Consider the following 15,152-nt stretch of genomic DNA (forward strand, 5'->3'; position numbering starts at 1 on the left):
GTTGTCAAACCGGCATCTGTTCAGGGCTGCAGCAAGTCACCCAGCAACTTAACTGTAACAATTTCATCGTGAGTTCTGGCACCTTTTTTTCTTGAAAAAAACACCGCTTCCCAATCTCTCTTTCTTTTATTGCTACTAAAAAGATTACTTGTAAGGGGTTAGGAGTTGAATGGTCCCAACTTGCTTGGTGGTGTTTTTTGCTCCATGTACTTGAGACAAGATGATACTGTAAGCTTTAGCATACTCTGTACTTGTGCCAAGTGCAGCTCTGTTTAAGATGAAAAATGCTAGTAGGATTTCTGTCTCCACAATGTGGCTATAAAGGATTATATGGCCATAATAGAATACAAGAAGATGGTTTATTCCTTGAAACCACATTTGTACTATTTTCCATCTGCCTCACAAGACTGCAGCAGCTCTCTTAATGTATTTATTGTTTATGCAATTAATCTTGGCATGCAAACATTAGCCTCCATTATGTTTTACTGCCATTTTTGAAGGAGGGGGGAGTTAAATTCTGCACTGTATACTAGTATGAAGGCAGATTGGGATTCCTTTATAAATGGGATATCCCCCCCTTTTTTTTTACAATTCAACATTTTAAACATTGCCTCTGTTTTTCTTCATAGAAATGGGAGTATGGAAGAAGTATGCATTCATGTTTCTCAGCTTCAGTTGAAAAATTAGAATTGTTTCTTTAACTACTCCCAGTAAACATTTCTGAGAATAGTCATATGAATTGCCTTGCTTTGTTTGCTTGTACTTTCCTTGATTTACCCAACCACATTTGGGTCTTGTAAGGGCTTGTTAAAATAATTTGCGACAAAAAAACATGAAACTGACAGAAACACATTCTTACTCATTTTATCTCTTGTGTTGAGTGAGACAGAAAATTAATTTGTATCCAAAATAGTCTAGTAGTATTGATGCATTCAGAAAATGATACAAGCATTTAGTTATAGTTTGCCATTCCATAGAACCTGTATATATCTTTGTTAGATTGTTGAAGAGAAACTGACTTGTATATAACAAAGTGCCTCTCCTATGCCAAATTGTGCTGTTACCTTAAATGCATACAGTTAGACATACCGTATTTTTCGCTCCATAGGACGCACTGGACCATAGGGCGCACCTCATTTTTAGAGGAGGAAACCCAGGAAAAAAACATTTTTCTGGTTTTCCTCCTCTAAAAGCCCTGTTTGTTTGTTTGTTTGTTTGAGGATCAGCTAAAAGTTTTGCAGCTTTTTTGCAAAGGGAAAAGCCCTGGCTTTTTTGAGGATCAGCTGAAAGTTTTGCAGCTGTTTTTGCAAAGGCAAAAGGCCTTTTTTAAAGGATCAGCTAAAGGCTTTGCAGCTTTTTTGCAAAGGGAAAAGCCCTGGGTTTTTTTTGTTTTTTTGAGGATCAGCTAAAGGTTTTGCAGCTTTTTTTGCAAAGGGGGAAAAGCAAAGCTCCTTTTGCAAAGGGGGAAAAGCAAAGAGGAAAAGCCCCATTTTTATGGGGTTTAACTCACATTTCTGAAAAATCTTAAGGAAAAGGAGCCATTTCTACTGTTTCCAGACAGATAATCTAATCAGCCAGTCACATGTCCTGGGGAAACAAACAACCTCCCTCTGCAGCACATTCAACAAAGGAGGGCGGGGCTGAAAGGGAGCCGGGGACTCTTATCTCTTTCCCGATCTCTTGCTGATCAGCTGCTGAGCGGGGTCCTTTCAACACTCCCTTTTCTCTTTGTAAAATAAAAAGCACAATCTGCTTTTGGCTCCTGGGCAATTCAGCTCCAGGGACCACCATTCGCTCCATAAGACACACAGGTATTTCCCCTTACTTTTTAGGAGGAAAAAAGTGCGTCTTATGGAGCAAAAAATACGGTACCATAAATTTCTTAGTTGAAAATTGTGTTTACGAATGTATTGTGCACCACCAACAGAGTGCTAAGGTAAATCAAGTCCATAATTATGTAATTGCTAGTTCTTTTTTGATGGGTTTCTTTTTTTTAATGGTAGCTGATTGATATTTTCCTCCTCTTTGTAGGTGATTCATTTTCTGATGCGGATTGAAAGGGAGCCTAAAATCGACATCAATGAAACAGACACACTGTGGGGAGAAACAGGTATGTGTATACGAGAGAACTTTTGGTACTCATCAGAAGGAGGTTTCTCAAGGGACACAAGAACACCACCAAGTGGGGTATCTTTATGCTCCTCTTTCTTGGAGGCAGAAATAGTCATTTTCAGAGGCTTCTGTGTCATCCATCCCTCTCCTTCTGTGACAGTTTGCCCTTCTGGCCAAAGCATACAAGAGGTTACAAAGATCTGCACTGGGAAGAGGAGGGAGAAGTGATGCGCAAAGAAGACCCTTTGTACAACATTAGATGCCACCCTTTGTCTCTGATGCATTAATACAGAATAGATTCCTTTGCATTTTCTCCTTTTGTTGCGCTCTTGCCTTATTCTATTTCTGTACCCGTCTACAGGTTCTTCTTGTTGGCATATTCCTGTTTTCCCCTCTTGTACTTATAATGCTAGTAGTCCCCCAGTAGTCTATGGATTGTTCGTGCCTAGCTACACATTTGAGCAGCCATTTCCTTCTGGCAGTTTGGACAGAACACTTTTTCTCCCAACAGTGGCATTTTGAGTGCAGAGATTACTAGCTGAGGGTTGCACTGAGATCACAATGCCTATAGTTAAGCAGAGCTGCTTAGGATGAATTGTCACATTGTCAAAAATGGTCTACAAGTCTTGAAAATTTGATAAATTCAGATATGTGCCTTGCAATCTGGGGACAGATTTTTCAGAAGGCAGCTCTGTTTCCCCTCCCCCTTTACATTTTTAATCATAGACCAGGATTGGAAAGGGACTGCCGGTTAGTGGTGCAGCAGATGCTTTGCATGCAAAAACATTCCATATTCAATCCCTGGGGAAAACTCCTTTCTGAAACCCAGAGAGTCCCTGTCAGTCAGTGCAGCCAATATGAAGCTAGGAGTCCGTAGAAGGCAGTTTCCTATATTCCTAAACTGTGTGTTTTGGATTTACAGAAATCCTTCACACAGATGTCAATGCACAAAAGACAAAGTGCCTATGGCACAGAATCACATTAGAAGTATCACCTCGTACACAGCAAAATGTATTTAGTCACCTTACATTGTTACAGACACTTCCAACCATTGTTTGCCCTGTTTTCCAAAAATTCTCTTCCCCAGTTAGCACTTTCCTCAACATCTTTGACAATAGACCAAAGATCTGCCAAAGATCATATTAGTTTTCCTAGAGTAGTAGGCCGGTCTCATATTTTCCATTAATAGTTTTGAAGTTCATTTAGTGTTTCCCCCCTTTTCTTTTTAAAGCTAGAAGCGGGGGCAAGCTATTGTTGGGTACATTAGACATATCAGAGATGGGCCTTTTTGGAATGGTCAGCATTCCTTAACATAGCTTTCCTGAGGATCTTGTTTGTTTAAGCCCACTGCAGGCTAGTCTTCAGTCGTGCTTATTTCCGAATATGGTATACTTGAGACACATCGGCTTTTTGTATCTTAAGTGACCCCAGGAGCTGTGGGTGATAGTGAGATAAGGCACAGGGCTGTTTTTTTGTTTTTATAACAGAGCTATAACCTTTGTGTTATATTCCCAGCAGTTATTTAAAAAAATCTGTTTAAAAACAAAACTCTCAGCTTGTTTGGGTCTACATGCTCAACCTAATCCTTAAATTAATGGTGCTACCTTGTGTATCAGTTGCCATTAAACAAAAATCTTATTTCCTGTGGACCAGCAGATGACTGCCTTTGCTGCCAGGGTTACAGTGAAATGAAGAGATTAAAATTGTAGAATCATAGAATCGTAGAGTTGGAAGGGCCCCCAAGGGCCACCTAGTTCAACACCCTGCAGTGCAAAAATCTAAACTAAAGCATCCATGACAGATTGTGACCTACATTGTTTTTTTTTAACAGTTGTGAGAGTAGAGAAGAAATTCTCAACCATTGCTGTAACTAGCATTACAGGTTGCAGCCTTTCCCAGGGGTTGGGAACCTCAGGCCCAGGGGCCAGATGTAGTCTTCTGGGACTCTCTTTCTGGCTCTTGAGACTCCCAGTGACACTGCTTCGTGCTCTCAAGGGTTTGTCTGGCTGGAATTCAACCTTGAACTGATCTTGCTTCTTGTTTGCCTAGGCGGACAATAGAGAGGGAGTAGGTAGGTGGGTGGGTGTATGCACAAAGGAGCCTACTGCACAAGGGTAAAAATTTGCATTCATTGCTCTGGCATGTGGCCCTGGGTAGTGGCAAAAAAGGACATCTAGGAAGTTTTTGAGTATCCAGTACCATGTCATTTTAATGAATGTTAGTATCTGGGAATACAAGGAGTTTTTTGTACAAGAGGAAACATTTATTGGTTGTTGGACTAATTGCTGATAACTCTCGGGAGGAATGCATAGAATGCTTTTAGCTTAATGTCTTCTCTCAAGCTTGTTTTCTCTTTAAATCTGGTAAACTAAAACCTTTTATTTCTTTTTAGCTTTGACCGCTGCTGCTGGGAGAGGAAAGCTGGAAGCATGTGAACTATTACTTCAACATGGTGCTCTAGTAATGAGAACTAATAAGAGAGGGATCCCTCCCCTTTTTTGTGCTGTGCGTCAGGGACACTGGCAGGTGGGATGAAACTTTATGATTAAAATGGCCAGTTTCAGCTTAATTTGTGAAATGAAGGACACTTCTCTAACCTGCAGGCCTCCAGATGTTGTGGGATTCCAAGTCCCGTAAGACCCAGACAGCATGGCTGATAGGGATAATAGGAATTGTAGTCCCAACGACATCTAAAAGACCATGTTTGCCATATCTGTTTTAGATGGCAACAGACATTTTTGAACTGTTTTGAAAAGGCTATTAATCCCTAGGGCATTTGATTATGAAAACAGTGGTCCAGTGAGGAGTCTTGTTGATCAAATAAATATATGGTACTGACTTGAGTGCCGCTCTGTTAAAGCCACACAGATGAATCTAAAGAACCAGGAAACTAAGTGTTTTATGTTCCACAAGCATTCTCCTGCAGTTATTGGGACTTCGGTGTGGAGTATGGTCGAGGTGTGAATTGCTCTTGTAAGGATCAGGTTACATATTGCCATTATTTATTCTAAGGTTGTGACTTTACAGTACTGTGATGGGAATATACTCACTTTTTTCAGATTGCAAAACTTCTGCTGGAAAAGGGAGCTGATATAAATTTAAGTGACAAGCAAGGCAGGACACCACTCATGGTAGCTTCTTGTGAAGGACATCTGAGCACTGTTGAATTTCTCATCTCCAAAGGTAACGGACACACTGTTCAAGAATTTTTTCTTTTAACTGCCCTATTCACTTTTCATGCCTCTTAAGATAGATAAGCCAGCCTGACAGCTCAACATTGAAAGTGTCTTGATGCAAGTTTTTGAGTTAATGCTGAAATTACATCATCTCAATAGTATTGAAGAGAAAGTTCAATAATTTTTCACTGTGTTTAATTTTAGGCTTAATGTGGGGCATATTTTAAGTCTCCCCCTTCAAAATGACATATTTTTGGTTTGTGTTTTAGGTGCAGACATTTCATTGCTGGACAAGGAGGGCCTGACAGCACTGAGTTGGGCTTGCCTCAAAGGACACAAGAGTGTGGTCCAGTATTTGGTTGAGAAAGATGCCACAATAGACCAGACGGACAAGAATGGAAGAACCCCCTTGGATTTAGCAGCTTTCTATGGAGACTCGGATATTGTAAGTCAAGTCAAATACTAGGCTTGCTATAAGCTTTCACATTCTGTAACTAAGCCAGAATACTGAGATCTTGCCAACTAGAATGCTAATTAAGCAAGCTAGCTCCCCTTTTCATGCACTTGAGCGTCACTAGAGATGATTCACCAAGAAAAAACTAATTATTATTATTATTTTAAAAATGAAAGATACCTAATGCTGGGTACCTGTTCTTCTTCACTATGTAGAAAGAGTCGGGGGGGGGGGGATCCTTTTGAGTCTAAATAGTTTCTATTAAACAAACATATCCAATGCTTGGTCAAAGTATAAAATCTTTCACCATGGATTTTTTCAAAATCTAGCATAGATGCATATGGCTTTTTCTACTGCCTTACTTAGTAAATTATGAGGTGCTGGAACTCTTAACTGTGAGTGCCAGCACAAAACAGCTGCTCAGGGCGGGGTGGGGGGGGAGAGGAGGATAGTGTTGCTTAGTATGACAGAGTACTGTCACAAAAAAACACTGCTTAATGTTAATAAATTATATTAGTCTGCTGTGACTCCAACAAGATTTATGAGGTGTAAAAGGATGTTTCAGCACTGATAAGTATTAATATATTTTGAAATGTAAGAAATCTTTGGTTTAAGAGTTAAAAGCTCTTATAAATGGATTCTATCTCAAAGTAGAACAGTTAGTTAGGCTTACCTTGCACCTTATATAAGCAATAATTTACATTGTAGTCTCACATGTGCTCACAACTTAATGAATAGATTCCCAACGGCCTGCATTTAAATTACACTAAAATGTCAGTTGTTGGGATAATTAAAATCATAATGTGAATAATGCTAAACATGTGAGACCCATACTAAGGAAATATTGAATTATCACACCAAGAACCTGTTTCCCACTATATAGTCCCAGCATTACAACTTAAAAAACAAACAAAAAATGTTTAACATAGGAACAATCTTCAGCCGGCACCTGAAGTTGTACGGTATTAAGACTAGGCTATTTTTGACAGCAAGTGCGTTGCACAGTTGGAATGCTATTGCTCTATATGCGAAAACCAAACCTTGAATCTGGCTTGATGGCAAAGGAATTATCAGTGCATATCTTTAAGAGCTGGAAGTATGTGGCCTTCTGATGTCAAAACTAAAACCTAAATGGTTGCATTTTGCACTAAGTGGGAAGTTACTAAAGCATGGATCTTTGCAACTAGACTTTCTATTTAGGAATGGCCACAGCTGGAAATGGGCACTCTGCTACACAGAGCACAACTGCCAAGGGGCCAAGCAGAACCCCCCCCCCCCCCGCTATTCTGAAAGGTTCCTTTATAGGTTAACTGTACTAGAAGATTTCCCAGGTTTCAGGAACTAACTTGAGCTTGTATGAATTTATGCATTTCTTTGAAGGGGGTGTTTTCTTACTGTTTTTATTTCAAGAGCTGCACTAAAAGCCTTTAAACATTGATGGTATACAAATGGACATAATCCATTAGCTGCAGAATAAATGCAGTTCAAGGGTGTATTATTGTAGTAGAGGTTGTGCAAGAGAAGTTCAGGCAGCTACTGCCACAAACATGTATTTTATTTTTAAATGTAATTTCTCTGTGTTTGATCATTTATAGGTGCAGTATTTGGTAGAGAAGGGTGCAGTGATTGAACACATTGACAATAGTGGGATGCGCCCATTGGACAGAGCAATTGGATGTCGAAATACATCAGTGGTGGTCACACTGCTTCGAAAAGGAGCCAAATTAGGTTAGTGGAAAATAACTTGTGCTGGCCAAATAGAATGGTTTTATTTGGGAAGAAAACAATTGCTGACTCTTAAACTGCCACATTAAAAGTCCCATTGTATCCTAATAATATATAAATTCATTTTAATGCTAATAAAATGCCCATCTAAAAACATTGACATTTTCCCAGCAAAACTGGTTTTATCTTTTTAAAATTGTAGTAATTTAAGCTCATAGATGTTGAAATATTAACAGCCATAGTGTAGACAGAGTATTTTTCTGTTGCAGTTGTTTATAGCTCATCTTTCAATATACAAATCCTTCCAGGTTATTAAAAAACAAACAATATGTATTTATTTATTTTCTAAAAATTATGCACTACTTGTTAAAAAACCTAAAAGTGGTTTATAAAAATAAGACAATAAAATGATCAGTAAAATAGTTAAAAGGAACTATTTAAAACATTCAAACAAATAAAAATCTTCAATAAACTAAAAACACAAATCAACCTTCTACATATCTGGGTAGGCTTGTCTAAACAAAACTATTTCTAGCAGGCACCATAAAGAGTATAGTGAAGGGACCTGCCTGACATCAATAGGCAGGGAGTTCCAAAGTGTAGGTGCTGCCACAATAAATACTGAATTATATTTAAGTGACACTGTTACAGAAGAGAAATTCAGTCGAAATCATTAGCTATCAGGTTGTTCACAGCTAAATTTCATTTGAAGAGTCCAGTATAACATTAAATATTAACCCTTCTAATTCCAGGAAATGCAGCATGGGCCATGGCTACTTCAAAACCTGATATTTTGATTATCCTACTACAAAAGCTAATTGAAGAAGGAAACATGATGTACAAAGTAAGTGGATCCTTGCTTTTGCTTCTTAAGGTTATATGAACTGTTGCATGATGGCAGATACCCATGGTTCAGGTGCCAAACTACTCTTGCAGCACAGTTCCATGCATGCTTACTTAAATGTAGGGATGGTAATTACTCCTATGTAAGTGTGCTTATGATTGTAATCCTGGGCAAATGATAATTTGTATTTGTAAATCATCCTGAATGCAAGAGAAAGCAGGGTATAAATAAAGAAAACAAACTTTCATGTGTAAGTAGAACAGAGTTACTTACTGTAATGGTTGTTCAAGTGGTGGTGTCTGCAGTGATACACCCGCAATTGTTCAGGTGCACACCACAGAACATAATGTTCTCCCTGACCCTTCCTCTCAGGTTTAGCTCTTGTTACCAGTTCCTGTCCATACGCACATTCACATGAACCCCCTAACTTACTCAATGTCTATAAAGCTACTGATTTGTGGATCTTTATTGGGGACAATTATGCACTGAGTTCTGTTGCAGAAGTGGAAATTCCTGTGTGAACATGGCAACTTTGTTGGATCCAACTCTTGAACTCAGTGGGACTTACTTCTGAGTAGAGACATTAAGTAACTAAACTTCCACCGTTCCTTTAAATTTTATTCCAGGTAGTTTCTGACATTATTTTCACTTTATCTTACTGGGAAGTTGCACATTAGGGGATTGTGTATTACTGTTATTTAACAGTAATGTGCAAGACAGGACACTGTCTAAACTGTAAAGAAATAAATCTGTGGCATGAGGTATACAGTGGACGCTCGGGTTGCGAACGCGATCCGTGTGGGAGGCGCGTTCGCAACCCGTGCCGCTGTGCACGTGCGTGATGCAATTTGGCACGCATGCGCGAGCGCCAAAACCCGGAAGTAACCCGTTCCATTACTTCTGGGTTCAGCACGGTGCGCAACCTGAAGCGGCCATAACCCAAGGTATGACTGTATTTCATGGAAATCCAGAACAATATGTTAGTATCTTTTGCAATAATACATTTATGTAATGTGGCAAATCTTCGCTTGCACAGAGTCAGGCACTAGGTTTTATTATAGACCAGTAAACAAATATACAATTAGTATCCAGGATATACATTCCACACCAAGTCCCAGTTCAAGAAACTGTTATGTATTGTATATGCTATGGCAGGAGGGGCAGGTCCTATTGGCAAAAGAGCCGTATCTAACATAAGGAAATAGCTGAATAAAATGTTGCTCTTCTTTTTTTTAAACCGTGAAATCCAACATTCAAATTTGTTAATCTTCTCGCCAGCGGCATCTGTTAACAAGTCAGTTTATTTTTCATTTGAAAGCAACATTTAAGAATCAAATTGTCACACTTCTATGCTCTTCACCCTGCAGAAAGGGAAGATGAAAGAGGCAGCACAGCGGTACCAGTATGCCTTACGGAAGTTTCCTCGAGAAAGTTTTGGAGAAGAAATTAAAGCTTTCAATGAGCTCAGAGTTTCCTTATATCTAAACCTCTCAAGGTGCCGCAGAAAAACAAATGTAAGTTCTTTCATCCAAGTTTTTATGCATTGTGACTGACTACATGGAGACTGTAGAAAAAATACCACTGGTCTGATGATACCAATTTTAGGTGAATAGACCTGCTAAAGAGTGCTTGCATAGCTTTTCAGTCAGTGTGTGCTATCATGACTATTTTTTTAAAAAAAAATGACGTGAATAAGCAATATTAATACTACACATCATCAAAACACATCAATAGTACAATTTCCAATAGCAGTTAGCATAAATTTGATTAGGATAATACGATGAGGACTCTTTTGCCCAGTACAAAAGTGAAAGGGCCAGGCAGTTCCTCTGCACTGTAATGTTTTACTGCAGTAATTTTTTAATTGAAACTGTTTATTCTGGTTATTCTGGCAGGATTTTGGAATGGCAGAGGAGTTTGCTACCAAGGCACTTGATCTCAAACCTACATCCTATGAAGCATATTATGCTAGAGCAAGAGCCAAGAGGAACAGCAGGTACCGACAGTTGCTGTGCAGCAACAGTTTATTTCATAGTAATATTCTCTTTATGATAATGGAAACCAGTCTTGTGAGATACCAGGAAAGTGTTTGCCGTTGCAGGAAAAATATTGATATTTATTAAATGATTATCTCTGGAGTGGGTGGGTGGGGGTTTAACTTCAAGGTTATCTACACACTAATTTTGGATAGAATGGGGGGTGGGAATAGGATAATTTTGCACAAGGTGGTGGCTTTTGGTAAAAATGCCACAAACATGTATCATTCCACAAGAGCAGAACAGGGAACTATTACTGTGACCAGCACTTTGTCTATGGTGTTCAGCTTAAATTCAATTCCTTCAGATTGCTTGCAAGTGTGCTAAAAAGAGGAAAGGGAGCAGTCCTCCAGCTAGGGCCATGAAGTAACCACGTTTAGTTCTGCTAAAAACAGTTTTTGCATTTTTGTAATCTATACTACATTCCTCCAAAGCTAATCTTTTATAAAGACAGTTTTTGTGTTTGATTCCTCCCCAACTTCTTAGGCAATTTCATGCAGCCCTTGGTGACTTGCGAGAAGCCATAAAGTTGTGCCCTGGAAACCAAGAAATAAAGAGGCTGCTAGCTCGAGTTGAAGAGGAGTGCAAACAGCTCCAGAGAACACAGCAACAAAAGCAGCAGTGTCCTCTGCCAGCCCAACCGAGCAATGACTCTGACAATGAGGGGGAAGCTCTTGTTCAGGATCACTTCAGTCTGGAAGAGATAGAAGAGGAGGAACTTTTGCATGAAGACGAGCCTGCTCCATCTGGGCAGAGGCTGCCACTTTCCCAGGCTAATACATCTTGCAGCAGAAACTCTCAGGAAGGCAGCCAGCAGAAATTTAGACCCATATCCCCTCCAAACAGAGCAGGCAGTAAATACTTGAGAGAGCCTGGCTTAACTATGCAGCCCACAAAACAAGCACAGATAGTAAAAACCAACCAGCACCTGAATTCCGTCCAGTCTGTGGCAAGAACTGGATCTAGTCAGTCCAGCACAAAGACTCAACCCCTTCAATATCTTCCTCCAAGCCCTGTGACTTCCAGACACCTCACAAATCCAAGCAACAGTAAAAGCCAGCATTTGGATGGGACAAGTACACTATCAGCAAATATCACCACAGGCAATAACAGCTCAGTAGTATTCAGTGAAAGACCGACAGCAGTCCAGGTTCCCTACTTGCAGCATAGTGATAAAGGATCGCCTCATTCCTTCATGAGTAAGTCCAAAACGCATGAGAGGCTAGCTGTCCACACTCCTGCAAACATTGAAAACACAGGTCCATTACAGTCTCAAGGAACTGGTGAGTTAAGGCAGCAAAACGCTATCTGTTCTGGTCTGCTTTCTGTTAGCATGGTAGCGTCCAGCTCAACAAGCAGCCTATCCTCAAGCAGCAGCTTCTGTGAGAGTGTAAAAGGGCAAAGCCCAGACATTCGGCTCAAGGAAAGCAAAGGTAGTCAATGTCAGAGTGGAACAGCAGAACATAGGCCTCGGAATACTCCCTTCATGGGGATCATGGATAAAACTGTGCGGTTCCAGCAGCAACAGCAGCAGCAGCAGCAGATGAACCTATCAAATCGCAGTTGGCATGGCCAAGCTGCAGAAGGGTTCCTGAAAAGTGCTGGAACGACACTGACTTTGAGCTGTGAGCAGTTCTCTGCCAAACATGTAGGCAGCTATGGCAATCCCGCAGCTTGCTCCTCTTCAATACCAGGAGAGAGCATCCAGAATGGAAGTCAGCCTAAAGAACTAGAGGAACTACAGTGCCAAGCACCTGCCTGCTCGCAAGATAGCAGGATAGGTAAGCCTGTGACTCATTTGTACCAGGAAGTTATCTCTAAACAGCACACTCAGCTTAATAAAGACATTCATTTGAGTCACGTGACTTCTACAAAGCCAAAGCGATCTTTCGTAGAATCTAATGTCTGAATAATGCTAGCCATTTTATTACAAACTAATAATAGCGATGAACCATCTCCCTGGTTGTAAAACTTAGTGCATAGTAGCATACAAGTTACTGATATTAATCACTAATATTTTACAGGGTGCATAACAGAAACCAGATCATCCAGCCACTTCTTTAACGCTAAGACTGTCCACAGCATGCCTGTGACTATTAATCAAGAGATGAGTGGCCACCACATAGTTAAGAAGCTATTTGTTTATGTAGGAGAATATGTTTTTCTAAGAGAGGACTTAAATAGGCTTGCCTGATTAACTAGACTGGTCAGTAAATCAAGCCGAGTCCTTTTGAGAAAGGTGAATACAATTATTTTGTACAGCCATGTATATCTGTTACTGCTTGAAATGAATTAATTCCTGCAAGGTGGTGGGATCCACAGAACATCCAAATCTGTCCATGAATGTTCTTTTATCAGGAAGATTTAGTATTAGTAGTATTCCAGTTTCATAAGGATTCAGGTGTAAACCTGTCACCTCTGTGCAAATCATTCAGCAGCAATGTGCCACTGAGGTTGACTTTCATCACTGCAATTTAGGAGGTAAATTACAGGATATTTTGCATGAATTTTGTCCAACATCCTGGTTATTGCACTGAGTATATAATTATGACATGTTAACAACATATAACAGCACTTTACATAGTTTATCCAATCACCTTTTGAGGTGCTATGTCAGTACAAGATGGAGGATAAAGAGGAATACAAGCTTTGCTAGTGTTTTTATAGAACACTCAACAAATGTCTGAGGAGCATGTGCATTACTTTATAGGAGCAACATCTGATACTTTCCTCAGTGTTTCACAGTGGAAAAGCTTTCTTTTTAATTTCAAGGATGTTTTCAAGATGGGTAGTTTGTAAGGACATTCCTGTGAGGTTGGAGTTATACAAGCTTGGAGTATTCTGTTGCCCTTTAACAGTGATTTCCATGTGTACAGTATGTAGGTACATTATAACAGCATTATTGTGTGATTTTTTTAAAAACTCGCAATTTAAAAAATGAATTGTTATTCTCTACTCTAGCTTATTTATTGTTTATCTTGGTATTTGTACAATCTTATTTTATTCTCTTGTTCTGTAGATCTATTTTTTTGCACAGCTACTGTATTTTCCCATATGAAATAAAAGACTATTAATATAGTTTCTGGTTGGGTAGTTATACATACCCTTTCACTGATCTACCTTCTGCAACTATTGTGCCAATCAGTCATTGCTAATGCAACTTCAATAAGGTTTTGGTAGGAAACCACCTGGCCCTCCAGATGTTCCATCATCCCCAGTCATCATGGCTAACAGTGAAGGATCATGGGAATTGGAGTGCAACAGCATCTGAAGGCCTATATACACCCTATTCTATGGGTTAACTCTCTGCACCAAAGGTATATCATAAAAAGTTACTGACATGTCCAAATACTACTGTTAACAATGCTGACTCTCCAGAAGTCCTCACTGAGGTACCTACTACATACACATGGCTGCATCTTCAAGCCCCTTGGAGTATTTATGAACATCAGAATTGTACAAAATAGCACTGAAGATGATGTGCTTATTTAATTAGCCTTAGTTTGAGAAGTTTGCCATTTAGTTATTGGACCGTGCCTCACTGAATATAATAGTCAACTGCTAAATAAGGAAGCATGATGTCAATGTTGGCTCCTAGCCAAAGTGATCCTGCCGTTCACTGCTGACCAGTACCCATGCCACATCTAATCAGGGCATGCAAACTCTTAGAGAAGCCTTTTCATCCTTTATTCTAAGCCCTACAGTGCTCAGCATACTTAGCTGTATGCTCCAAAATTAAACTTGGTTGACAAAGTTCTTTACATATTTTTAAATGATATAGGCAAGAGCCTATGAAAGGTCATTTTAAAAAATTATTTATTCCAATAATTCTCATTAGACCCCAAAATGAAATATTAATAGTTGCAGCTGCATAATTTCTAAATTCATTTAATTTATTATTGAACATAATCCAGCATATGCTTGGCTCTCCTACTGAAATTAATGGGACATGCAATGCTTTGCATGTGGATGTCCCACATGCATGTCATTAAGTATCAATGGAAGTTACTAGATAAATATATAAAATTTCAACTTTAACTTGATCATGCTTAACATAAAAACATAACTTATAGGTGCAAGTATAAATCATGTTAGATAGCAATTTTGATCAGATTAAATCAAGGGGCTGACTTTATACAGAGGTACAGTGAGAAGCAACAGCACCAAGATGTTTACTGTTGTATTCACCTACCTTCAGCTTCATTCCCACTTATTTGAAAGAACAACCATACTGTTTAGGGAGACTGCTTTTCATTATATTTTGGCTGAGTTTCTAACCAGCGATTGATAGCCATTTTCAAAGTTCTGTTTGGGGTAAGTATAAGTCTCTGAAGAGGGAGATTTGTCATGGGACTGGAATGCCTTTTTTCAGTGATCCACTTCTCCATTGCTTCCTTCTCATAGGAATAGCCATCTGAAAAGAGAATTACAAACTTTACTGGAAAGGGGTATATGCATGCATGCATGCATGCACTACAAAAAAAACAAAAACAAAAAAACCTTATTGCCTTGGCAGAATACATAGCTAAAAGGCTGATATGTAATTTTCGCTAGGCAACATTGGTGCCCAAAACCTTGGAGAGCTATTGCCAGTTGCAGAAGACAGGAGAAAAATCCTTTTTCCCTTTTCAGCAGAAGGGCTGCATTACATTTTGGCTCACCATCCAGGGACTGCAATGCCTGCAGTGGCCAGGGCCAACCCACACATGCATCCAGACTCTTGCCTCTCCTCATGCAGGAATAAAACTTTTTTTAAAAAAATCACCAACTTTTTTCAAGCTTAAGTACCAGAAAGGTGATCTTTG

General features: G+C 39.5%; 2 protein-coding genes across 10 annotated transcripts in view; one reads left to right on the top strand and one right to left on the bottom strand.

Moving 5' to 3' along the window:
- Nucleotides 1-13,442, top strand: part of TANC1 (tetratricopeptide repeat, ankyrin repeat and coiled-coil containing 1) — a 122,525-nt gene extending 109,083 nt beyond the window's left edge. For all 5 annotated transcript variants that reach the window (XM_033165437.1, XM_033165464.1, XM_033165454.1 and 2 more), the window contains 9 exons: nt 2,032-2,110; nt 4,505-4,638; nt 5,172-5,295; nt 5,558-5,733; nt 7,338-7,470; nt 8,220-8,311; nt 9,679-9,825; nt 10,207-10,307; nt 10,834-13,442. In XM_033165437.1, coding sequence (XP_033021328.1) covers nt 2,032-2,110; nt 4,505-4,638; nt 5,172-5,295; nt 5,558-5,733; nt 7,338-7,470; nt 8,220-8,311; nt 9,679-9,825; nt 10,207-10,307; nt 10,834-12,256 — 2,409 coding nt within the window. In that variant the 3' untranslated portion in view covers nt 12,257-13,442. The remainder of the gene's footprint in view (nt 1-2,031; nt 2,111-4,504; nt 4,639-5,171; nt 5,296-5,557; nt 5,734-7,337; nt 7,471-8,219; nt 8,312-9,678; nt 9,826-10,206; nt 10,308-10,833) is intronic.
- WDSUB1 (WD repeat, sterile alpha motif and U-box domain containing 1) overlaps nt 1-15,152 on the bottom strand; it is a 47,282-nt gene that overhangs the window by 2,109 nt on the left and 30,021 nt on the right. For 3 of the 5 annotated variants that reach the window (XM_033165510.1, XM_033165486.1, XM_033165521.1), the window contains one exon: nt 14,220-14,761. In XM_033165510.1, coding sequence (XP_033021401.1) covers nt 14,583-14,761 — 179 coding nt within the window. In that variant the 3' untranslated portion in view covers nt 14,220-14,582. Of the gene's footprint in view, nt 1-2,013; nt 2,095-14,219; nt 14,762-15,152 lie in introns of those variants that run through there. The other 2 variants (XM_033165503.1, XM_033165495.1) reach the window with 2 other exon arrangements.

The sequence above is a fragment of the Lacerta agilis genome, chromosome 1 (genome assembly GCF_009819535.1).
Source record: "Lacerta agilis isolate rLacAgi1 chromosome 1, rLacAgi1.pri, whole genome shotgun sequence".
NCBI classification, from domain to species: domain Eukaryota; kingdom Metazoa; phylum Chordata; class Lepidosauria; order Squamata; family Lacertidae; genus Lacerta; species Lacerta agilis.